Here is a 26,676-nt window from a genome sequence, read left to right on the forward strand (position 1 = left end):
TTATAAAGTGACTGAGGTGTCGTGTAAGACAGGCTGAATTGTCAGAATCTGCAAACAGAGAGAATGTTACAAACTCCCATGGACAGACAACTGGTTCATTTTAGGGATTCCTGAGTCAACCTGGAGGGTCATGATACATTTACAATCCCCATTTAGATGAATTCATCTGGCTGTCATTAACCCTCCTGTTGTCCTCGGGTCAAAATGACCTGCCACTGTGTTAAAAAGAACCCAAAATCCACTAAATGCTATTTTTTTAACTTGAATTTTATGACTTTTCCTAGATTGGCCCCAACAGTAGAAAAAGTGAAATGTTGCTTTTATTCACATTTCCATGTAAGCTGTACAAAAAAAAAAGGTACAAAGGTGGTCTTCGGGTCAAAATGACCCGTGAGGCAAATAGAGTTGAAATCAAGGTCACAGAGTTATTTACAAACCACAGAATGTTACAATGTTTTAGTTGTGTCTCAGATCTATCAGTAGCAGAAGTAAACAAGGCAAATCAGGTGGTGTTCTCGCAGACTGCAGAAGACCACCTGTTTATTTCCAGAGGTTATAAAGGTGCTGCAGATAACAGGACCCGGAATTCTGTCTGTGCTGAAGCCATGAGTGTGCGTTATAACGTTGAAGAGGCTGTAGAGCTGATTTTCTCAGATGTCCAGCAAGACAACTCTGATTCAGAAGAGGAAGTGGAGGATGTATCCGAAGAATAAGATGGGGAGGAATACAACCCAGAGCATGATGAATCATCTTCAGAAGAAGAAAACCCTGAAGCTGAAAGACTTTCCTTTCAAAAAATGGCAAAATAACATGGTCCTCAGCAGCATATGACCAACACGGCAGGCATCCAGAACAAAACGTCATAAAGATGACCCCAGGACCCACAAGGTATGCCGTTTCTCATACCCATGACATTGTCTCTACATTCTACCTGTTTATCACACCAGTAATAGAAAAAATAATCCTGGAGATGACAAATCTGGAGGGTTTTCGCAAATATGGAGACAGCTGGAAAAAGATGGATGAGATTGACCTGCAGGCCTACTTAGGGCTGCTAATCTTAGCAGGTGTATACAGGTCCCGAGGTGAGGCTGCAGCTAGTCTATGGGATGCAGAGAGTGGAAGGCCAATTTTCCGAGCCACAATGCCACTCAAACTCACACCTACTCAAGACTGCTACGATTTGATGACCGTGAGTCAAGACCAGCAAGACGTGTGACAGACAAACATGTAGCCCTAAGAGAGGTATGGACAAGTGGGTGGAGCGGCTGCTCTACCTCTACAATCCAGGGCCTGACGTAACAGTGGATGAGCAACTGGTTCCATTTAGAGGTAATCTGTTTTCATATTTGTAATAAAAGTGATTTTGACTATTGATTTCTTTGACTGTTTTCTGTGACACTGGTACTAATCACTGATGCTAATGTCTTTTGTCCAAAGGTCGTTGTCCTTTCCGGCAGTATATGCCCAGCAAGGCAGCAAAGTATGGGATCAAGTCATGGGTGGTTTGTGATGCCAGATCAAGCTATGCTTGGAAAATGCAAGTCTATACTGGGAAGCCGACCAGTGGATGCCCAGAGAAGAACCAGGGGATGCGAGTTGTGCTTGATGTGACAGAGGGACTGAGGGGTCACAATGTGACATGTGACAATTTCTTCACCTCTTATGAACTCGGACAGCAGCTCCTGAAGAGGAAGATCACCATGGTTGGTACAGTTCGAAAGAACAAGCCTGAGCTCCCACCTGCACTACTTGCGTCAAAGGAGAGAGAGGTCTTCTCCTCAAAGTTTGCCTTCATGCCCACCACCACTCTAGTTTGCTACCTCCCAAAGAAAAACAAGAATGTAGTTCTTCTGAGCACACTGCACACAGATGGTGACATTAGCGATCGTGAGGACAGGAAGCCAATCATCATCCTAGACTACAACCGCAACAAAGGAGGTGTGGACAACCTAGATAAGGTGATTGGAACATACAGCTGCAGAAGAATGACTGCCCGCTGGCCCCTGGTCATCTTCCACAACATCATTGATGTTTCCTCCTACAATGCCTTTGTGATTTGGAGAGAGATCAACCCGACCTGGATGTCTCGTAAGCAGAACAAGAGGAGGGTGTTCCTGGAGCAGCTAGGAAAGGCACTTGTAACTCCACTCATTGAAAGAAGGAAGCATGTCCCCCACACAGAAGCCTCAGCAGCAGTTGTGAAAGCTATTCAGAGTGCAGGAGCTCCTGATCAACCTGAGGATCCAGCTAACACAGCCACTTCCCCAGCTAGGGCAAGTAAGAGGAAGAGATGTCAGTTCTGCCCTCAAAGAAAGGCTGTAAAACACATACTGTGTGCTGCAGGTGTAATAAATATATCTGCAAAGGCTGTGCACTTGCATACTGCCCTACATGTGCTAATTAGTTGAATGGGTTATGTTATTTTTCATATTTTTGTATTGTACACTGTCTTAAATTGTTCACTGGAGGAAAAAAATAAATAAACTGAGTCACTGGGATGAATAAAATAGATTCAAAACTCCTTTTTCACTCACATTTTTTTTTCTTTTCTTAAGCTATAGAAATTCAAGTGAAGCGGGAAAACTCAGGTATTCACACATTTTGTGGTGAATGACAATATGCAAGATGAAATTTGGTGTTTAAAATTCAATTAAGCTGCTTACATTGGGGTTTAGTGAAGACGGGTCATTTTGACCCGGAGGACACAGGAGGGTTAAACAGCTTGTTATTCACTGGTGAACTCTCCTCCAAATGCACGGCACTGCTCAGAGTGACCAGCAGCCACTTTGATTTACTGACAGCGTTGTACTGCGTTTGTAAACTTTAAAACCGCATTTACTCTTCTGTACCTGCTGGTCTGGCAATGCAGAAGTAAGAGGGACATATTATACAGCAGGCTAATTTGGCTCATCAGGCGTTTTTAAAAAACACCTTTACGTTTTTAGACCAAAAACATCTAAAGCCCCTTCTCACTTCCACGGACATGCCTTCTGGAAGTTCACGGTTTGAAATCTTATCCTTACCTAGGAAAACTTTAGACTGTGTGTGATGAACTGGGATATTTCATTATTGTACTGTGGTATTACTACCTCCACCACTAAGTTTGGCGGAGGTTATGTTTTCGCCACTGTTGTCTGTCTGTTTGTGAACAGCTGGAGCCACAACTTTTCATATATCCTTAGGACATTTTTACTCAAGATTCATATCCTGACAGGCAACAATGGATTAAATTTTCAAGGTCATAAGTCAACGGCAAGAATCAGGGAAAAACTCGGAAAAATCACTATCTTTAACACTGAACAAATTTTTTAAAAATCGTACCTGTTAAAAAAAGATCAAATTTCTTTCAAATTTGACAGTATTATGTTCTTTATCAACTGACAAAGTTTGATCCAGATCTGATCCAGATTACAGATTTTGTAGTCATTTAATTTTAACATTGAAAACCCCATTTAATGTATATTTTACATTATATCTTAATCAAACAAGCCACAATCACGCTCATATTTGAAAGTGAGGTGCAGACTGGCACTCACTATCACCTGACAAAGTATGTATCTGATCCGGATTGTGGCTATTGTGTACATTTGAATTTAATATTGAAAAGCTCATTTGGTGTACATTTTGCATTATATCTTAATCAAAAGTGCCTCAATCACTCTCAAATGTGACAATGAGGTGCAAAATGGCACTCTCAGTGAATAGACTTTTGATCCAATTTGATCCACATCTGATCTGTATTATGGATTTAGTAGATATTTGATTTTAACACTGAAAATCTCTTTTGACCTTGAAAATTTTTCCAAGGTAAAAATTTGCGGAATTGGAAACTAGTGTTGGTGGAGGTTTGCACTCTACGAATGTGGTGCTCTAGTTTTGGCTACATTTTCAAGATGTTTGAAAAAAATTTTTTTTTTTGCATTGTGTGTGCAGACTGTAACTTTGTTGGCCATGACATCACTGGGAGGTTTTCTGGAAGCACCATGGTTGTATTAAAGCTGTACTACAGCATCTATGGTTATGCTATGACCATTTTTACCATGACATTTGTAAAAAACAAACATCTACGTTCCATCATCAAACATGCACACCATCACATTTGTGGACAATGGTAAGCATCGCACGTTGGATTGTCAGGGTTAAAGACCATGACATTCCACGATAAATATCCATAAACCTGAGAACGGGGCTGAAGATGATGCATCCAAAAAATAAAAAAAAATATTTTCAGGTCTCCAACAAATGACCGGTTTCTGAGCCTTCTGCTTTAAAAGAAAAGAAGCTGCTACTGTTTTGACATAATTGATTACATCTCTGAAACTCACTGCTCCTCCTCCTATAAAACCCAACTTTGTAATGAAAACAAGTTTCATTACAAAATCGCTCAATGACTGTCAGTAATAATAAATGGGTCTTCATTCTGAAACTTTGTTAAAAACAGAGTTTTGTTTATATGTGCTTAATTACCATTTTAAGGTACTAACTGTTTTCTGTGACAATCTCCAGTTATGCCACACTGTGGAGAACGTGTTCATGTGGCTCAGCACGTGTGCACTCACTGTTGATTCTCCTGTAGCTGTTGTTGAGGCCTGAGCAGCCACTGTGGGAGACCGGACAGTGAGACAAGTTACAGTTGCGGTTGTTGGCTGGAGCGCATGTGATCACTGAGGGACGATTCTGAAACGCACATGCAAAAGGAGGACATTCAAAACAAGGGAAGTGGCAGAAAGAGGCTGAGGAAGAAAAAAAGAGGGAAAAGAACAGATTTGCTATGACAGGTGCAGAAAAGGGCAAATATCCAAATTGTCCTGAGGACAAACCAGAAAATGTCTGAAGCTTTTAGAAGAAAGAAAAATGATCATCAGTCTGAAAGCCAAACAGGAGGGTTTTATACAACATTTGAGACAAATATCGTTCAAAGCAGAACCACAGAAACGGGATGAGCTGGAACTCTTACCTGCTGTCGTTCCACCGCGCTGACGGTGTGCGGCATTGTGGCCATAACTGCTGTGCTGCTGCGCACAGAGTCCACCATGCTGTTTTTAGTGAGGGCCAGCGGCTGGTCCACGCTGGTTAAAGCAGCCAGGTGCTGATGGTGGTGGGCGTGGCTGTACAGGTGGTTGCTGTGAACTCCCAGAGCTCCGTGCATCACCACGCGCTCGACGGGGCTCCTGCTTCTATCCTTGGAGATGGGAGAGCTACGGTAGTCTCCATTAGGCTTCCTGAGAAACAGAGAAAGACGATAAGGTGACTACACACAAAGGGTTTCTCATGGCTGAAATAAAATAACAGAAGTTCATTTTCAATTTTTTTAATAATACATGCAACTTTAACAAACTGAAGCAGTACAAAAATTTAATTCTCTGATGTGTCAAGAGATACACAAAATTGCTAATCTTAGTTGCTAAATTTAGCATCTGGTTTACATTTTTAGCCATACTATGAGAGAAATCTAAGTATTTTTTAAATTAACATGAAAAAAAAAAAATCATGGCTCAACAACCAGACAGATTACAATGCATGTGTGGTTTGAATCATCTGCAAGGAAAAAGTCCTTTCAGCATTCTGAAGTACACAGAATCCTGAATCACAATGCTAACTAGCACCCGTGGCTAACTATGGCAGTAGGTAAGAAACATTAAAAAACATCAACTAAGGTACTACGCATGACGTACTATCCACTACGGATGGGTATTGATAAGATTTTATCGATACCGATTCTGCTTATTGATCCGATTCCTTATCGATTCCCTTATTGATACCTCGTGAATTTTGTACTAAAAGTATGCTTTACAGGTTTTCTATGTATTTCATTGAGTCTTAAAGTAAATAAATATGAAATTGGTCACTGTATCCTTGATCTCTGGACATAGTAAGTAAGTAAGTCCCTTCGGCTCCTCCCTTGTTTGCACTCGGGGTCGCCACAGCAAATCCAAGGTGGATCTGCATGTTGAATTGGCACAGGTTTTACACCGGATGCCCTTCCTGACGCAACTCCACATTACATGGAGAACTGTGGCAGAGGTGGGATTTGAACCCGGAACCTTCTGGACTGAAACCAAGCGCATTAACCACTTGGCCACCACCCCTGTCTCTGGACATAATAAAAATAACGGTGTTTCGCTTTGAAGTTATTAATTCAGACTGGATTCTATTGTTCTAACTTGACTTGTCAGAGAGCCGCGCAACGTTTGGAGCTGTGTGAACAGAACGGAGGACGATTCTCGTTTCTTTCTTGCAACAAGACAGGAGTCCCAGTTAGTAACTTTAATCCGCACAAAAGTGAATCACGATTGACATATTCAGGGATGAAAGTGGTGAAAAACAAAAAAAAAAAACCTGAAACCCAAAATTACCCCCCAACACCACGTGCACGAAAATGTTTCAATTCTTGAAGCTCTGAAATGCAATCTGGGACTATTCCAGATGATAAACTGGAGTGAGTGCAGCATCCATTTAGGTGAGAAAAAAAAAAAAAACAACTTTCCTCATTCAAATTCATTCCAGTAGTATTCTGCTCTTACTAGGATGCAGCAGTTTTCTATCTTGGCAGATAGTTCTGGAGGAAATCACTGAAGAAATTAACACATTGAAAATATGGTTTGACCGAAACAAACTGTCATTAAACTTAAATAAGACAGGGATGAAGTGGAGGTGTAAGAGTCACTAGGTGTTCACAGGAAACACTTATTTATTTCTCTATGTATTTATTTATGTCTGGGCGGCTTTGCTTGAGCTGCTGTCCCCGCAACCCGACTCCGGATAAAGCGGAAGAAAATGGATGGATGGATGGATGGATGTTCATTGTTAGTTGCTTTTATATTTTCGGTTGTGTTTCTATTCAGGTTCTTTTGTCTCTTTCTCTAAAATTTGTATATAATAATCATTAGATTATTAATATATAAACAAAAATAAATTTAAGAAATATTACAATTTGAAAACAAATGCACTCGAACGTGATGACAGCTGCAACTGCTTAATGCTAACTTTTAACACTGAAAATGCCATAGACATGCTAACGCGTTAGCATCGCACCCGTTTTTAAGTTATAAAATACATCTATCAACTGTTTCAGAAGACCATAACAGGTCGGTTTAACATAGAAAAGGTAAATAATACTCACAGACATATGCTCTTTAGGGTTTTAGCGGGGGAAAATTAAGCGAAAGAAAGAAAGAATAAACGAAGCAATAGATCGAAGCATTGCTTCAATCTGCGAACCACTGCTTCGATTGGTTCAAGGTTCAAAGCAAAGCCGAGCTGCAGAAAAGTTGATTACAGACCCTGCAGCGGGTCTGTAATCAATGTAGAGAAATTATCATTTTCCTGACAAACACCCCCCAAAACAACGGCCACTCTGAAGAACCGATAACAGAATCGTTAAGTACAAAGCTTATTGATGTCGGTGGATCAAATCATTTCTTAACGATACCCGAAAGGAGCCGGTTCTCGATACCCATCCCTACTATCCACTGAATATGCAGTCGATTTTACGGTTGCAGATGGAAATTTGTAGAGTGACCCACAGAGTCACTAATTTCATTAATCTTATGCATTATGTAAGAAGATGTTGTGAAATATTTGATTAGATTTGTATCCAAATATTGTACCCATGTGGAACTGAAGGAATACTAAACCATTTTCAGAACCAAGCCGTGGGGGTGTGGGGGCAGTGACTGATGAGGCTGATAAAGAGAAAAAAAATGAGAAGAAGAGAGACTGAAGTAAAGCAGAGTAAACAAAAGATGCACTGAGACGTTGGTAAACCATCAGCAGTTATTTACACTGACTACACAGAGACAGTTTTACTTCTCAAACTGCTGTCAGCTCTGACCTTGTTTTACACAGGCACATGCCTACGTGCATGCGCGCACACACACACACATACACACAAACAAACAAACTCTGCCTGCCATCTTGGGAGGAGGACTGAACTCTCTCTTATCCAACTTGGATGAGCTCCAAATGTCTCCCTGCACAAAGAGGCAAACAGGCACAGAGGTCAAAGGTCTGAAGTGATTTTCCCAGTGCAGCAAATCAATCTCATCTCTACAATGAACCTCCAGCACTCACTGCTGTGAGACAGAAGCAGGAATGAAACTCCGGCGGTGCTTGTGCAGTTCAGACAGGACTCCAGCAGCTGCACTGTTCTATCAGCTCATCTCTGATCAATGCGTTAGAGATGCCACTGAGCTCCCTCAACTTATGTCACATCTGCATCTATCAACAACCACAAGTTGAATACTGAAAGTGAAAGATGGCGAGTGCTGAATTTCCTGCCAGAAAACTGAGCTCATGCTGAAAAAGCAAAGACAGCCATAAAGGGTTAATGCTGCACAGTTTGACAATACAAAGAGTGTGACCCCCCCCCAGCTTTGACCTGTAGTGAAGTGGTGGAGCCTGATACTGTGGTTGGACGTAGCAATTATTTTGCTCAGTGCATCAAGTGTAGTTTGTGGTGTGTGTGTGTTCAACTTTGTATGACACACTTCCTGCAACTCCATTCCCACAATAAGAGGCCCAGTTACAGGCAGCAGGATTTGCCGTATTCTCCTCTCTCTGTTATTCTGTCACAGTCTATATCCACATGTATAAAATAGGTTCTTCTGGCTTCTGCACTCAGGGTAACCTACATGTTTTACACCAGATGCCCTCCCTAAAACACCTCCACATTACATAGAGAATGGGCACAGGTGGTCTTGAACCAGGAACCTTCTGCTTCGGTAGCAAGCACACTAACCGTTTGCCTTGCATCTCAAAATATAATCACATCTGGCTGATGCTGCAGCCTACAATCACAGAGAAAGACTAATACAATGAGACAACACAAAGAAACCAACGTTTGAGACAAACTGCTTTTATCTCCCGTGTCTGAATGTTCACAAGGACAACGCACACCGGGACTTAAGGTTTTAAGATTTGTTTGGCTGCAACACAAGTTCAGACAAACAGTTGTAGATCCAGGCAACCTGTATGCTGTGTCAAGCATCTGGAGGCCACAGCAGCTTTTGCCAAGAATAAATACGCGAAGGGAAAGAGGAAGAGCTAAGTGGAGGTGGGGGACTTACATGTGAATGGCCTGGACCGCCACGAAAGAAAAGACTGAGGTCTGTAGTTTCCGTTGTTTGTGCCGAGTGCTTACATGAGAAGACAACCACACTCTTTCTCTCTTTGTCCAGTTCTACCACCCCACCCCCCAGCTCACCATTAGAACTTCCTGAGGGTTAAACAGAGGGCTTACATAAACCCTGGCCAACAACTCTGGTTTCTATGTTTTCACTTAGTGCCAAGAATGTTCAATGTCACATACAGAAAATAACAATACAGGAAGCAGATTTAATCCATAAAAAAAAATCAGGTCACAGCAATCACAAATGTCTGCTCATGTATGGTTAAACTGATGTCAACTTCCACCTCTAATCAACTGTTACAAAGTCCTAATAGAACTCTTATCTTCAAAAATAAACAATCCCTCGATTAGCTGTGAGGCAGAAAGATAAGGCTCTCGTATCCTTTCCTAGCGGCTTCATCTCGAGTTGGATTATGGAAGTTGTTCCAAACTTGTAATCACTGCCAAAAAGCGGGAATGCCCACATCCTCACACAAGAGGGGCCGGCACAGGAGCCAGTGAATGGGATCAACAAACTGAACCAATGAATGGCATATCTGTCAGCTCCACCATCGCCCCCACCTTTCCCGTGCTTGATTACCCACCAAAGCCCAGACCACATTTTATGCCAGGGACCCAGCTTTCAAAACCCACTCAGTGTCTTTGTCTCTGTTGCTCACCTCTCAATTATGGTTTGGGTCACAGCTGGGAATAAAGGGAGAGGACAGAAAGAGCAAATGACAAGGACTACACATGAGAGATGGGCATGGGTGTGGTAAAGATGGACAGAGATGAAGAGAGAGGAAGATTACCAGGTCTGGGGCAGGAAAAGTATTTGACACTGAAAGACTTCCTTTAAAAGTAAAGGACTCCCCGTCATGGGTCTAACAGTGTGGGAGATAAACTAAAGAGGACTAGAGGGGAAATTCGTGAAACACAAAGCAACAATGAGAGTTTAAAGTCAACACCACAAAAATGTGCAGAGACTACCAGTAAGAGATTTAAGAAACTCCTCACATGTAATAATAGAAACCAGTAAGAAACCAGTGACAAGTGATGACTTACAATTTTTCAAATGCACACATCTCATTTTAACACTGCAGCTGTCTCTTCGACCAGCTATTTAGCTCAACTGTTGCTCAGTAACAAATTGGATGAGTTTTTCCGTGTTACCAAAGGAATCTCTCCTTGCTCTTCCACCCTGCCAACTATTAAGTCGCGGTCGGACAAGAACTGGAAAACGTAAAATTCATTCATGCTGACAAAAAGCTGGAGGGCAAGCAAGTTGGGAAAGGACTACAACACTAAGATGCTGGAGCAAGGACAAATTTATTGTTTGCCACACTGAAAAGAAACAGACCTTTTTAATTACACATTAACATGCTGCTTCTCAGTATTTCCCCTATTTTTTTTCAAGCCCAGGGGTACTCAACAAACACCTCAAATTGCAATGTGCAAAGAGCTGAAAAAAATGCAAGGTGCTAAGAAAAGCAAATGCAGCAAAAAAAATTCTTAAAAAACCTTCACTGAAAACAATTACAGAAATATGTTACTGTATAAACATAAACAGTGTAACCCATAAAATATCTGACAGCACAATATCCCCCACTGGCACATACTGCTTTGGTAGAAGTGCTTGCTGCATTCTGATAACATTTCAAGGTATGTGATAGTTGATAGAATGCAGACACCAATTCATGAAACTGGCAGTGTCTAGGTTGTTTAATCAAGGGCCATAGTGTTACCAAAATGTGTCAAATCTTGTACAATATTATAATATGTGTATTACCAGCCTATTACAAGGACTTGTACCAATTTTCATGAAATTCCTCCTAAAAATGTGAGAGGAGTTTACTTCAGACCGCTTGTATCTTTTTTGGGATGGATGGACAGACAGACGGATGGACAGAAATCACCATGACATAATCCCCCTTCGGGTGTTCGGCCAGCAAGAGATAAGAATGGCAGATCACAGAGTGAGTATGACTCATTGCTGCACTACAACGCGTATTGAACATTTATTTTAAAATCTGCATCTTAACAAAATGTGCATGGAAAACATAATGAATCCAACAGTTTTACATGTTTGAAAAACTTCAGTTTTATAGTTTCACATTTCACAAATAAGTGGCTTTGTTTAATGATTATTAAGGTTTAAACTAGTGTGCAGCAAGGCAGGAGTGGTGGCCAAGCTCAGTTTCGGTGCAGAAAATTCAAACCCCACCCCTGCCACATTTCTCCTTGTAATGTGGAGTTGCGTCAGGAAGGGCATCCGGCGTAGAACGTGTGTCAATTCAACATGCAGATTCACCTCGGATTTACTGTGGCGACCCCGGGTGCAAACAAGGGAGAAGCCGAAGGGACTTACTAAAACTAGTGTGCGACAGAATCCCATTTTAGAAGATATTTCTATTCCCACTAGTATGTCTTCAGGTGAAATAGAATTTATAGCAAGTTTAGTCCATAAGAAAAATAAATTAACAGGCATTTGACTCATGTGAAGTGCATCACTAGAGGGGAAATAAAATAAAATGAAATAATAAGGAAAAAAAAAAAAGCTGGGATCTTACAGCCCTCAAGTTTTGGAACAGCCTCACTGCTGCGGATGAGTTGAAATAATAATAATAATTACTGATTAGGCTTAAAACTTTCCTTTTTGCTAAAGCTTATAGTTAGGGCTGGATCAGGTGACCCTGAACCATCCCTTAGTTATGCTGCTATAGACGTAGACTGCTGGGGGGTTCCCATGATGCACTGTTTCTTTCTCTTTTTGCTCTGTATGCACCACTCTGCATTTAATCATTAGTGATCGATCTCTGCTCCCCTCCACAGCATGTCTTTTTCCTGGTTCTCTCCCTCAGCCCCAACCAGTCCCAGCAGAAGACTGCCCCTCCCTGAGCCTGGTTCTGCTGGAGGTTTCTTCCTGTTAAAAGGGAGTTTTTCCTTCCCACTGTAGCCAAGTGCTTGCTCACAGGGGGTCGTTTTGACCGTTGGGGTTTTACATAATTATTGTATGGCCTTGCTTTACAATATAAAGCGCCTTGGGGCAACTGTTTGTTGTGATTTGGCGCTATATAAAAAAAAATGATTGATTGATTGATTGATTGATTTTCAAATTAAATTACTGGCATTAAATTATAGGGGAGACTCTTAACCTTGTAGCCATGCAGCATGTTAGCACTGTCACTGCTTGAACTCTGTGCATCAAACAAATGGCTGAGTCAATATTTGCTAATCCTTATATAATTTGTATTCACACTTACATCTGCTATTTATTTAATTAATGTTAAATTTCCTCACACAGATTTCAGAAAATACAACCAATCTCCTCCTCAGAAAATACTTTATACAATAAAAGACGTATGAAATGTTTGTCTCTATTTTATATACATTTGTGGAGTGTGTGACTGGAGATCAGAGTTGGAAAGGGTGAGAACTCTGGCTGATATTTTGGCTTTGGTCGGCGTGATCTAGAAATGAAAACATTGAATGACATCAGAAATGACAGCATGACACAATGAAATAAGACATCAGAAATCCACTTGATTCTATTTTACTAGATGCTGGGTTTTGTGCAAGCTGACATTAGCGGTAGCCACTGTGGTGGGCACTCACTGAGAGACCCCTTAATTTAAAGCCCAAAAAGTCCAGCCTTCAATACAAAAATGATAGTCATGTATCTTCCACAATATTACACCACTCTAATCTGTCATTAAGTACCACCTTTTAATTAACTATTCACAACACCCTGCCTTTAAGCAGCCTCAAGTTAACAATCAAGACCACGATCACGTATGTGAATGACTTTAATGAAAAAGGAGCATGCACAAAAACTGCAAACATATAATTTGTTCTTGCTGGTTTTAAGAGACATGAAAGATAAAAATGTAATTATAGTTTGAACTGGAGCCTTCAATAATGGTTTCATTTTTTTTTTTTTTATGTGACAGGTTAAACTATCAGAGACTGACAATTTTCAAGTTAGCTATATTTCCATTTCAAACAATGTTCCATAAGTGATCAATAGGTTTTTAACCCCAATTGTACTCCCAAGTCTTCAGAGGAAGCCTAACTACAAATCCTTCAGCAGAGTCTCATATCTTAGTCCTTTAAGAAATACATAAACAAACATTGAGAACAGAGAGATACACAGGAAACATCTGGGAAGAATCAAGGAGTAAAGAAGGCCAAAAAAAAAAAAAGAAAAAGCAGAGGACGAAGGCTCAACCGCAGGTGACGGTACAGCCCAAGCTCTGAGAGGTCCACTGGAACCCACAAAATGCTCACACACATTAAGAAAATGAGCCACAAGGCTTACCCATGCTATGAATATAACATATACAAACATGATGATACAGTTTACTCAGCTCAGTCCAAGCTTCAGGAGCAGGACTGAACGGAAGCTAGCAATAATATTTGCAATGTTTAAATTAGAACAGCAAAACCCCAGTGCAAGTAAATCTAAACATCATTTACAAAGTGCTAGTTTTATTTATTAGTTTGCAATTCAGTGTTACATGAAATAAAATTATTTACGAAAGATTTGCACATTGGTCATGAATAAACAAGGCCTCGCCACCACCAGGTAATTTTCAACTTCACTTGACGTCATCACGTTATTATTGATGTCAAGTGATCTGATGCATTTCTTAGCCCCAAAAGAGAAGAAGTCAACGCTGAAAAAAACTATTCTCAATCTCACGTGGTTCCTGCAACATGGTCATTAAAATATTTCAAGTTCAAGTAGTTTTATTGTCATTTCAACCATATACACAGTGAAACGAAACAACGTTCCTCCAGGACCAAAGGTGCTACAAAGAATATTACTATGATTTATCACGATAAGCAATAATAAATACAGGTAGGCAGTAAAGTGCGGTTGTGACCATTTTTTATAAAGTGAAAAGTATAGCAGCAGTTATTGACCATAAACATTGCACTCTTAAAAGATGAGATTGTGTGTGTGTGTGTGTTCAGTCCAGTCACTGAAATGTGTGACTGTTCAGACCAGACTCTGGATGTTAAGGAGTCTGATTATTTGGGGGAAGAAGCTGTTGCACAGTCTGGACGTGAGGGCCCGGATGCTTTGGTACCTTTTTCCAAACGGTAGGAGAGTGAAGAGTGAGTGTGAGGGGTGTGTGTGATCATCCACAATACTGGTTGCTTTGCGGATGCAGCGTGTGGTGTAAATGTCTGTGATGGTGGGAAGAGAGACAACGATGATCTTCTCAGCCATCCTCACTACTCGCTGCAGGGACTTGCGATCCGATATGGTGCAGTTCCCAAACCAGGCAGTGATACAGCTGCTCAGGATGCTCTCGATGGTTCCTCTGTAGAATGTGGTGAGGATGGGAGGTGGGGGATGTGCCTTCATCGGCCTTCGCAGGAAGTAGAGACACTGCTGGGCTTTCTTGGTTATGGTGCTGGTGTTGAGGGACCAGGTGAGATCCTCTGCCAGGTGAACTCCAAGAAACTTGGTGATCTTGATGATCTCCACAGCAGAGCCGTAGATGTGCAGTGGAGAGTAATCACGCCTTGTCCTTCTGAAGTCAACAACCATCTCTTTGGTCTTGTCTACGTTCAGAGACAGGTTGTTGGTTCTGCACCAGTCCATTAACCGTAGCACTTCCTCTCTGTATGCTGACTCGTCATGCTTGCTGATGAGACCCACCACATGATTGTGTTGAATACTGAACTAAAGTCAATGAACAGCATTCGAACACAAGTGTCTCTGTTGTCCAGATGGGTGAGCGCCGGGTGAAGGGTGGTGGATATGGCGTCATCCGTTGAGCGGTTTGGACGGTACGCAAACTGCAGAGGGTCTAGTGAAGGAGGCAGTAGGGTCTTGATGTGCCTCATGACAAGCCTCTCAAAGCACTTCATGATGATGGATGTGAGTGCGACGGGACGGTAGTCATTGAGGCAGGACACTGAAGACTTCTTAGGCACAGATATGATGGTGGTTGCCTTGAGACACGTTGGGATGGTGGCACTGCTCAGGGAGATGTTGAAGATGTCAGTGCAGACATCTGTTAGCTGGTCTGTACATTCCCTAAGCACTCTACCAGGAATGTTGTCTGGTCCAGCAGCTTTCCGTGGGTCAACTCTGCGTAGAGTTTTCCTCACGTCAGCTGCTGTAAGGCACAACACCTGGTCGTCAGGAGGAGGGTGGTCTTCCTCGCTGCCACACTGTTGTGTCTCGAACCGAGTGTAGAAGTCATTCAGCGCATCTGGAAGGGAGGCATCACTGTCACAGGCAGGTGGTGTTTCCCTGTAGTTGGTGATTGCCTGGATGCCCTGCCACATGCGCCGTGTGTTCCCGCTGTCTCTGAAGTGGCTGTGGATGTTCTGACCGTGTGCACGCTTTGCCTCTCTGATGGCCCGGGTCAGTCTGGCCCTTGCTTTTTTAGAGCTGCCTTGTCTCCTGCTTTGAAGGCGGAGTCGCTAGCCTTCAGCAGAGCACGCTCCTCCACAGTCATCCATGGCTTCTGATTGGGACGTACGATGATGGTCTTGGAGACAGTCACATCATCTATGCACTTGCTGATGTAGCCGATCACAGATGAAGTGTACTCCTCCAAGTCTATGGTGTTACTGTAGGTTGCAGCCTCCCTAAACATTTGCCAGTCAGTGTGCTCAAAGCAGTCCTGGAGAGCAGAGATGGCTCCTGATGGCCAGATTCTTACCTGCTTCAGAACCGGTTTTGAGTGTCTGACGAGCGGTCTGTATGCTGGAATCAGCATAACAGAGATGTGATCTGAGTATCCGAGGTGAGGGCGGGGCTCTGCCCGGTATGCGCTGGGAACGTTTCATGTAAACGAGGTCCAGTGCGTTCGCTCCTCTCGTTGCAAAGTTCACATGCTGGTGGAATTTAGGGAGAACTGACTTGAGATTCACATGGTTGAAATCTCCAGCAACAATAACCAGTCCGTCAGGGTGTGTGTTTTGCAGTCCGCTGATAGCACTGTACAGCTCACAGAGCGCGTCTTTAGCGTCGGCGGCGGGTGGGATGTAAATGCTGATGATCAGCACTGTGGTGAATTCCCTCGGGATATAAAAAGGTCTGCATCTGACGACCATGAACTCCACCAGAGATGAACAGTGACTGGAGACTAGTACAGAGTTCTTGCACCATTTTGTGCTGATGTAGACACACAGTCCTCCACCGCGAGTCTTACCGCACAGGGCTAAATTTCTGATGGCTCAAAACGCGGCTAGTCCGTCTAGCTGAATGGCGGCGTCAGGAACCCTGTTGCTCAGCCACGTCTCTGAAGACAAAGACGCATTAGTCTCCAGATTCTCATCTTGTGGTTCTCTGAAGTTGGATGCAGTCTAGTTTATTCTCCAGGGAGCAGACATTGGAGAGCAGGATGGACAGGAGAGGTGGTCGAGTTGGCTTTGTTGTTAGCCTAGCACGAACTCCAGCCCGCTTGCCACGCTTCCATAGTTGCGCGCACCACTTGCGGTGCCCCCTCTGTCGGCCGCCGGCTTCAGGCGAGGCCATGGTCTGGGGGGGTTGAGGGTCTGGTTGCCGTAGTAGTCCGAAACCACGCAGCGTCTCTCGCAGCTCATGATTTACGGTGTTGCTTGTTTGTTTTCGGTGGTGCAGCAGTGTCTGTCGGTCGTACACGTGGACACAGGTGGTTCCTATGTCCATGTACCAAAGAACTTGAGGAAAAACACACGTAAATAAACAAAAAGCACCGTTTTTGTATCCAGAGCGGCCGCTGCGAGCTACTGCCGCACCGCCATCTTGGATGAACTCTGATATGACCTTAAAACTTAACCTAAGGCCTTGACATGACCCGTGTTGTAAGAGGACTTTACCTTATGTTGACTGAAACTGCCCTTTGCTTTTTGAAGACACCAGAGTGGACAAGAAGGAACAACCTCTAATTTGACCGTGACCTTGACATAACCTGCGTATGTTGCAAGGAGATAATACCTGAGTTTATCCATCAAGTTTGACTGTAATTTTTCTTTGCATTTTGGAGACACTGCTAAGGACAGACAAAGTGGCATACGGCCTCTTTAGCATTGTGGAAAGGCTATATACATTGGACTTGCACAGACTGCAGTCAAATCGCACCTGATACTTTCACAATGTGCAATATGGCTACTTTTGATTTCTTACTTTTACTTTGTAGACTTCTATTAGTTATGCCTTTTATGTTCTTCCTGTTCTTTTTAAAATTTACTTCATTTTATTACATACTTCATATCATTTATATTACCTTTTAGACAATGCTGAGGGACTGTGTGTGCTATGTTGTGAAATGTGTTTCATTCTAAGACTGAACTCTCTCTTAACATACATGTGACAAATAAGCTTAAAACGTAAGACTAAAATCAGAATTCAAATTTATATTAAATCAAAGTGCAATTGGTAATGATTAATTGAGGAAAAAAGAATACATTATAAGATTTAAGATGTATTACAAAATAGCTATGTCTGGTATGATGTAATAAAATATATAGATGGAATTACTGCTGTAAGTTTATATTAGTATTAGGATGGTAAAAAACAAACAAAACCAACAACTTTGAGGCATTTTTTTAAACAGCTCATGACTCAGCAATTTAGCAGTTTTAAGTTCACTCATATATGCAGTTAAAAATCAAGCATACATTTAAGTCCTGAAGAAAAATCCTATGCTCAGTTAGCTGGGAAAGATTGGCTATGTAACCATCACAACAAGAAGGCAAAGAAAACACCATGTGAAAGAACCCACTCGCACTCTCTCCTTTCCACCTATTCACACGACATAATCCATGTAAAACAAGCAAGCCATAAGAATGACTTCTCCAGTTCTCTCTCACACACACACACACACACACACACACACACACACACACACACACACACACACACACACACACACACACACACACACACACAAGCAAGCAATCACCCCCTTCTCCCTGTAGTAAGTAGCATGAGGAAGACTTAAGACACGAGCACGACTGATTCACACACTTACATGACCTGTTTCGTGCAGGAGAGTAAACCTGTCTTTAATGGGTGCAGACTGAATGTGAGAGGGGTGTCGGCGCATGCAATTGCGCAAAGAGAATTTTGAAATGTTCAAAAAAATCCTTCACGCACAAATGTCATGCTACATTGGCGCGATCTGCTCGCCAACACGACGTGCAGCTCATCAAGTGGAGTAAAGAAGTGAACAGAGCAAGTGGTTGTGTCAGCGCACCGCATCACAGTGCAGCTCGTCTGAAGGATTATAACGAGATGTTAAATCTGTCATAAACATACTTTAACAGCTGCAGACAAGAAGGAAAGAAAATGCAACTGTTTTACCAAGCCATGACAATGTAAACATGACAAATAATTACCTTTATAGATGGCTCCAACTGCTTTCTCCAGCTCATTCAGTGCTCGAACGGTGCTGCTGGAGCAGTCCTCTGTGATTCAAAAAGCGATTAGAGTTGTTTATGATTAATCCGCTACAAAATAATTATTTTATTTATGCAGCATCCAGTGTAGAGGACGTGGGAGACGGTGGAACAAAGCACAGCATCCAGCTGGGAACACAGTGGGTGGGATCGTCACGACGACATCTATATGTGTCATTAAAAATAGGCAGACTAACATTTCAATCACTGAAGAGTGATTAAAAAACTGACAAGAAAAGACTGACTGCAAATTTGTCACAATTTTATTCACAAGGCTGTGAAATGAAAATTGTGAAATCCGAAGAAAATTCACAATGGGTTGAGCCGGGGTCTAGGGCCTGTGGGGTCCCAGAAACCAAATTAATTAAGTATCTAATGATACATTTTCAGCATCTCCTGGAAGAAAAAAATCTCATAAGAAGTGCATATTTAAATGATCCCAGATTCATCCTTTCAACTGTCAATCAATCAATTTCAATCAATCAATTTTATTTATATAGCGCCAAATCACAACAAACAGTTGCCCCAAGGCGCTTTATATTGTAAGGCAAGGCCATACAATAATTACGTAAAAACCCCAATGGTCAAAATGACCCCCTGTGAGCAAGCACTTGGCGACAGTGGGAAGGAAAAACTCCCTTTTAACAGGAAGAAACCTCCAGCAGAACCAGGCTCAGGGAGGGGCAGTCTTCTGCTGGGACTGGTTGGGGCTGAGGGAGAGAACCAGGAAAAAGACATGCTGTGGAGGGGAGCAGAGATCAATCACTAATGATTAAATGCAGAGTGGTGCATACAGAGCAAAAAGAGAAAGAAACACAGTGCATTATGGGAACCCCCCAGCAGTCTAAGTCTATAGCAGCATAACTAAGGGATGGTTCAGGGTCACCTGATCCAGCCCTAACTATAAGCTTTAGCAAAAAGGAAAGTTTTAAGCCTAATCTTAAAAGTAGAGAGGGTGTCTGTCTCCCTGATCCGAATTGGGAGCTGGTTCCACAGGAGAGGAGCCTGAAAGCTGAAGGCTCTGCCTCCCATTCTACTCTTACAAACCCTAGGAATTACAAGTAAGCCTACAGTCTGAGAGCGAAGCGCTCTATTGGGGTGATATGGTACTATGAGGTCCCTAAGATAAGAAGGGACCTGATTATTCAAAACCTTATAAGTAAGAAGAAGAATTTTAAATTCTATTCTAGAATTAACAGGAAGTCAATGAAGAGAGGCCAATATGGGTGAGATATGCTCTCTCCTTCTAGTCCCCGTCAGTACTCTAGCTGCAGCATTTTGAATTAACTGAAGGCTTTTCAGGGAACTTTTAGGACAACTTGATAATAATGAATTACAACAGTCCAGCCTAGAGGAAATAAATGCATGAATTAGTTTTTCAGCATCACTCTGAGACAAGACCTTTCTAATTTTAGAGATATTGCATAAATGCAAAAAAAGCAGTCCTACATATTAGTTTAATATGCGCTTTGAATGACATATCCTGATCAAAAATGACTCCAAGATTTCTCACAGTATTACTAGAGGTCAGGGTAATGCCATCCAGAGTAAGGATCTGGTTAGACACCATGTTTCTAAGATTTGTGGGGCCAAGTACAATAACTTCAGTTTTATCTGAGTTTAAAAGCAGGAAATTAGAGGTCATCCATGTCCTTATGTCTGTAAGACAATCCTGCAGTTTAGCTAATTGGTGTGTGTCCTCTGGCTTCATGGCTAGATAAAGCTGGGTATCATCTGCGTAACAATGAAAATTTAAGCAATGCCGTCTAATAATACTGCCTAAGGGAAGCATGTATAAAGTGAATAAAATTGGTCCTAGCACAGAACCTTGTGGAACTCCATAATTAACCTTAGTCTGTGAAGAAGATTCCCCATTTACATGAACAAATTGTAATCTATTAGATAAATATGATTCAAACCACCGCAGCGCAGTGCCTTTAATACCTATGGCATGCTCTAATCTCTGTAATAAAATTTTATGGTCAACAGTATCAAAAGCAGCACTGAGGTCTAACAGAACAAGCACAGAGATGAGTCCACTGTCTGAGGCCATAAGAAGATCATTTGTAACCTTCACTAATGCTGTTTCTGTACTATGATGAATTCTAAAACCTGACTGAAACTCTTCAAATAGACCATTCCTCTGCAGATGATCAGTTAGCTGTTTTACAACTACCCTTTCAAGAATTTTTGAGAGAAAAGGAAGGTTGGAGATTGGCCTATAATTAGCTAAGATAGCTGGGTCAAGTGATGGCTTTTTAAGTAACGGTTTAATTACTGCCACCTTAAAAGCCTGTGGTACACAGCCAACTAATAAAGATAGATTGATCATATTTAAGATTGAAGCATTAAATAATGGTAGGGCTTCCTTGAGCAGCCTGGTAGGAATGGGGTCTAATAGACATGTTGATGGTTTGGATGAAGTAACTAATGAAAATAACTCAGACAGAACAATCGGAGAGAAAGAGTCTAACCAAATACCGGCATCACTGAAAGCAGCCAAAGATAACGATACGTCTTTGGGATGGTTATGAGTAATTTTTTCTCTAAAAGTTAAAATTGTATTAGCAAAGAAAGTCATGAAGTCATTACTAGTTAAAGTTAAAGGAATACTCGGCTCAATAGAGCTCTGACTCTTTGTCAGCCTGGCTACAGTGCTGAAAAGAAACCTGGGGTTGTTCTTATTTTCTTCAATTAGTGATGAGTAGTAAGATGTCCTAGCTTTACGGAGGGCTTTTTTATAGAGCAACAGACTCTTTTTCCAGGCTAAGTGAAGATCTTCTAAATTAGTGAGACGCCATTACCAACTTACGGGTTATCTGCTTTAAGCTGCGAGTTTGTGAGTTATACCACGGAGTCAGGCACTTCTGATTTAAAGCTCTCTTTTTCAGAGGAGCTACAGCATCCAAAGTTATCTTCAATGAGGATGTAAAACTATTGACAAGATACTCTATCTCACTTACAGAGTTTAGGTAGCTACTCTGCACTGTGTTGGTATATGGCATTAGGGAACATAAAGAAGGAAACATATCCTTAAACCTAGTTACAGTGCTTTCTGAAAGACTTCTAGTGTAATGAAACTTATTCCCCACTGCTGGGTAGTCCATCAGAGTAAATGTAAATGTTATTAAGAAATGATCAGACAGAAGGGAGTTTTCAGGGAATACTGTTAAGTCTTCAATTTCCATATCATAAGTCACAACAAGATCTAAGATATGATTAAAGTGGTGGGTGGACTCATTTACATTTGAGCAAAGCCAACTGAGTCTAATAATAGATTAAATGCAGTGTTGAGGCTGTCATTCTCAGCATCTGTGTGGATGTTAAAATCGCCCACTATAATTATCTTATCTGAGCTAAGCACTAAGTCAGACAAAAGGTCTGAAAATTCACAGAGAAACTCACAGTAACGACCAGGAGGACGATAGATAACAACAAATAAAACTGGTTTTTGGGACTTCCAATTTGGATGGACAAGACTAAGAGTCAAGCTTTCAAATGAATTAAAGCTCTGTTTGGGTTTTTGATTAATTAATAAGCTGGAATGGAAGATTGCTGCTAATCCTCCGCCTCGGCCCGTGCTACGAGCGTTCTGGCAGTTAGTGTGACTCGGGGGTGTTGACTCATTTAAACTAACATATTCATCCTGCTGTAACCAGGTTTCTGTAAGGCAGAATAAATCAATATGTTGATCAATTATTATATCATTTACTAACAGGGACTTAGAAGAGAGAGACCTAATGTTTAATAGACCACATTTAACTGTTTTAGTCTGTGGTGCAGTTGAAGGTGCTATATTATTTTTTCTTTTTGAATTTTTATGCTTAAATAGATTTTTGCTGGTTATTGGTAGTCTGGGAGCAGGCACCGTCTCTACAGGGATGGGGTAATGAGGGGATGGCAGGGGGAGAGAAGCTGCAGAGAGGTGTGTAAGACTACAACTCTGCTTCCTGGTCCCAACCCTGGATAGTCACGGTTTGGAGGATTTAAGAAAATTGGCCAGATTTCTAGAAATGAGAGCTGCTCCATCCAAAGTGGGATGGATGCCGTCTCTCCTAACAAGACCAGGTTTTCCCCAGAAGCTTTGCCAATTATCTATGAAGCCCACCTCATTTTTTGGACACCACTCAGACAGCCAGCAATTCAAGGAGAACATGCGGCTAAACATGTCACTCCCGGTCCGATTGGGGAGGGGCCCAGAGAAAACTACAGAGTCCGACATTGTTTTTGCAAAGTTACACACCGATTCAATGTTAATTTTAGTGACCTCCGATTGGCGTAACCGGGTGTCATTACTGCCAACGTGAATTACAATCTTACCAAATTTACGCTTAGCCTTAGCCAGCAGTTTCAAATTTCCTTCAATGTCGCCTGCTCTGGCCCCCGGAAGACAATTGACTATGGTTGCTGGTGTCGCTAACTTCACATTTCTCAAAATGTCAACTATAATGTTGAAATAACAGAATATAACGTGGAAGTAGGACCTGGAATGATTTTCCTTTTAATTATAAACCAAATTATGCATTAACTCAGAACAATTAAACTACATGAAATTCATGAAGACTGCAAAGACTATTAAAGCATTTCAAAAAGCACAGCTAAAGATTGTAGAATATTTTGAAAATCATGATAAAATATCAATAACACACCTTATAGTAAAAATAAAAAAACAAAACAAAACCAGTGTCTTTTTGCCCATTAAAGTCTACATTAATAAAAACTCATTTACATTCTTGTGTAAATAATTCATTTACATCCATTCAAAGCCACAATGTATTTTTCCAATGAAAGAAAGTCAAGATTAATAATAAAAAAGTCACATAATCTTGTCTAAAATCCTGTTTAAACAGCACAATGTTTATTTTCCAGGGAGAGAAAAATTCTTACAGTGTTTCCTGATGGCACAGTTCACTTTTCCTGTTTCTTTTATATTTCAGGTGTGTTCATGAAGCCAGCGACAATTCCACAGGTTCTTATGCTTGCCAAACTTTTTCAAACAGCCTTTCTCGCCATCTTCGCTCTGTCTGATGTCACTCTATGATACAGGCATGCTGCAAAATTCTTCTTTTAAAAACTTGAGAACTCTAAAGTTTCAGATGTCCACATGCTATGTTTAGCTTAATCGTCTTGCAGGAGCAACGCAGCGTCGCTGCAGCAACCATCCAGTCCCACTTTAAGACAACGTAACAGCTACGCTTTGAGTAGAATTCTTCCTCTGTGAAGTTCCGCGGATCCGAGGACACAGATTTGTATCTGTAACACACAGATCAGTGTCTGCAGTCTTATAAAACTTGCACAATGTCAAAAAAAAAAAAAGAAAAGGAGACGCTTTGCGATAGGCATTTCAAAAACTCAGTGACAATCACAATTACACAGTACAACACTAACACCACACCCCACCCCATGATAAATTCTGCGGAATTCCTTTGCTCCGCAGATTTTTACAGCCCTGTATTCCTGTATTCAGCAAGTTACTTATGATTAAGTGACACAGGACAAAACTGTATTTAATAAGGCACAATATTTTAAAATAATTCCATATTGCCATCACAAGGATAAACTATTATTTATGACATACAAGCCAAATCCAACTCAAGCAGCCGGTCTGCTCTGTGTCAGCCTGATCCCATCAGATCTCCGAAGCTAAGCAGAGCAGGATCTGGTTAGTACTTGGATGGGAGACCTCTTTGGAACACCAGCGGCTGTGTGTGTTTCTCCAGGTAAAACTGGAGCTGCGTCAGGAAGGGCATCCAGCGTAAATCTTGTGCCAACTACCAATGTGGATCTGGCTGTATCCGTTGTGGGTACCCTGAACAAAACTGGGAGCAGCCAAATGAACAACAACAACAACAACCCAAATCCAACTTAAGTTGCTATATTCAGATATGACATATTCCACACATTTAACATTTGCCATGTGAGTTAGTTGTGAAAAGCTGCTCATCCGTTGTTGCTGCACTGGTTCAGCTGTCACTTCCAGCTCACTGCTTCGCTAATCACTGCCAGAAAAACTTCTAATTTGCTGTGTTGTGGTCATCGCTGTGGCGATATATGCTGTGTGAGGGAGCGTGCGCACTCGCTGCAGCCCACTGACAGGCTGCCCCCAGGATGAAATGGACCATCAGATCAGAACATGCAGTGGGCGATCTGACTTTCACTTCACCCACGTGAGCTCTGTTCCATATGACTTAGTGTCAGTTCTGCCGTGCCGTCCACAAGACACGCGTGTTGGGCAGGACACGTGCGAGGGCCGGCTGGACATGTGCCAGCAGGTGTGGACATGAGAAGAGCGAACTGCTTCTCATTCATGTCATTTCATGACTATATGTCTGTGACTATGGGTCATCTACAGAGGAACAGATGGATCATATTTGTATTGCCCGCTTGATAAGAGGAATTCTTCTCGGAAGAACTGCTGGCCCTACGGCCGAAGGGACGCGAGGGCATTGTCCACATAATCCCGGAGGAGCTGAGGCGAAAGTATCGGGGCTGCAAAGCCGGTGCTAAGCTAAAGGCCAGGCTAAAGGCTAAGAACGCGGCGAAGCGGCGATATAAACCCTCGGTTCCGTCGGTGGTCATGGGGAATGTTAACTCGCTGACCAACAAATCCGATGAGCTGGCGGGACTGGTGAAGAATCAGAGGTTCTACAGGGAATGTAGTCTACTGTGTTTCACGGAGACGTGGCTCACTAGCGATACTCCGGATGCTAACGTGGAGCTACCTGGATTCACCATGCTGAGAGCGGACAGGGACGCGATGCGAAGCGGCAAGCGTAAAGGTGGGGGACTCGCACTGTTTATTAACAACAGATGGTGCAACATAAAGGAGATTGTCTGTTGTCGAGACATTGAACTGATGGCGGTGAGTCTCCGACCGTATTACATGCCGAGGGAGTTCACACACGCCATCTTTACGTGTGTTTACATTCCTCCACGGGCTGACGCACAGGCGGCGTGTGACGTCATACACTCCATCGCAGCGCTGCAGACACAACACCCTGAGACCTTCTTCGCGATCTGTGGTGACTTTAATCATGTCACACTGAACTCCACTCTCCCTGCTTTTCATCAGTTTGTGGATTGTCCCACCAGAAAGAACAGGTCTATTGATCTGATGTATGCCAACGTGAGGGAAGCATACACAGCTACTCCACTACCACCACTGGGAAATCAGATCACAATCTGGTTTTTCTACAGCCTCAGTACAAACCACTGGTACTGAGGCAGCCCATTACTACACGTTCATTTAGAGTCTGGTCTCCTGAGGCAGAAGAAGCTCTCAGGGACTGCTTCAAGACTACGGACTGGAGCGTGCTGCAAGACACACATGGTGAGGACATTGATGGAGTGACACACTGCATCACGGGCTACCTGAACTTCTGTAGGGACGTTGCTGTTCCCATAAAGACTGTACGTTGCTTTCCAAACAACAAGCCCTGGATCACCAGCGATGTCAAGAATCTTCTAAACCAAAAGAAGAGGGCGTTCAAAAACGGAGATGGGACGGAGCTTAGGCGTGTACAGCGGGAACTATAGGGCTCGCCTTAAAGAGGCCAAGGAGTCCTACAGGAAGAAGGTGGAGAGAAAGCTGCAAGACAACAACATGAAGGAGGTCTGGGATGCAATGAAAACCATCACAGCTGCAAAAGCAGCAGCCGCAGCCCAGTAGATGGGGGTGTGGACAGAGCAAACCAGTTTAACGACTTTAACAGGTTTGATTGTTCTACCTCTGCAAACCCCCCATCAACCCCTCCCGCAGCAGTTATCACTTCATCACCATCAAACCCCCAGCAGATCAGCCCTCACCCTCACTATCATCATCATCACCGTCAGCACCAAACCCACAGTGGATCAGCCCTCGTCCTCACCCTCACCATCCTCACCACCATCATCATCATCATCGTCACAGTCAGCCGGAACAAGCACCCACTCTCACCGTCCTCCCTCCTTCACGGCAGACCAGGTCAGGAGAGAGCTAAGGAGACTCCACCCCAGGAAGGCAGCAGGCCCGGATAAAGTGTGTCCCAGAATGCTTAAGGCCTGCGCCAACCAACTGGGGGAGCCCCTCCAGCATGTTTTCAACCTGAGCCTGCGTCTCAGAAAGGCCCCAGTCACATGGAAGACATCCTGTGTCACACCCGAAGGAGCTGAATGAC

At 42.5% G+C, this 26,676-nt stretch overlaps 1 protein-coding gene across 2 annotated transcripts in view; it reads right to left on the minus strand.

Annotated features, from left to right (window-relative positions):
* Positions 1-26,676, minus strand: part of vgll4b (vestigial-like family member 4b) — a 143,234-nt gene that overhangs the window by 5,415 nt on the left and 111,143 nt on the right. For both annotated transcript variants that reach the window (XM_034166200.1, XM_034166199.1), the window contains 2 exons: positions 4,961-5,225; positions 4,563-4,680 (listed from right to left, as the gene is read on the minus strand). In XM_034166200.1, coding sequence (XP_034022091.1) covers positions 4,563-4,680; positions 4,961-5,225 — 383 coding nt within the window. The remainder of the gene's footprint in view (positions 1-4,562; positions 4,681-4,960; positions 5,226-26,676) is intronic.

Source organism: Thalassophryne amazonica, chromosome 3 (assembly GCF_902500255.1).
Source record: "Thalassophryne amazonica chromosome 3, fThaAma1.1, whole genome shotgun sequence".
NCBI classification, from domain to species: Eukaryota; Metazoa; Chordata; class Actinopteri; order Batrachoidiformes; family Batrachoididae; genus Thalassophryne; species Thalassophryne amazonica.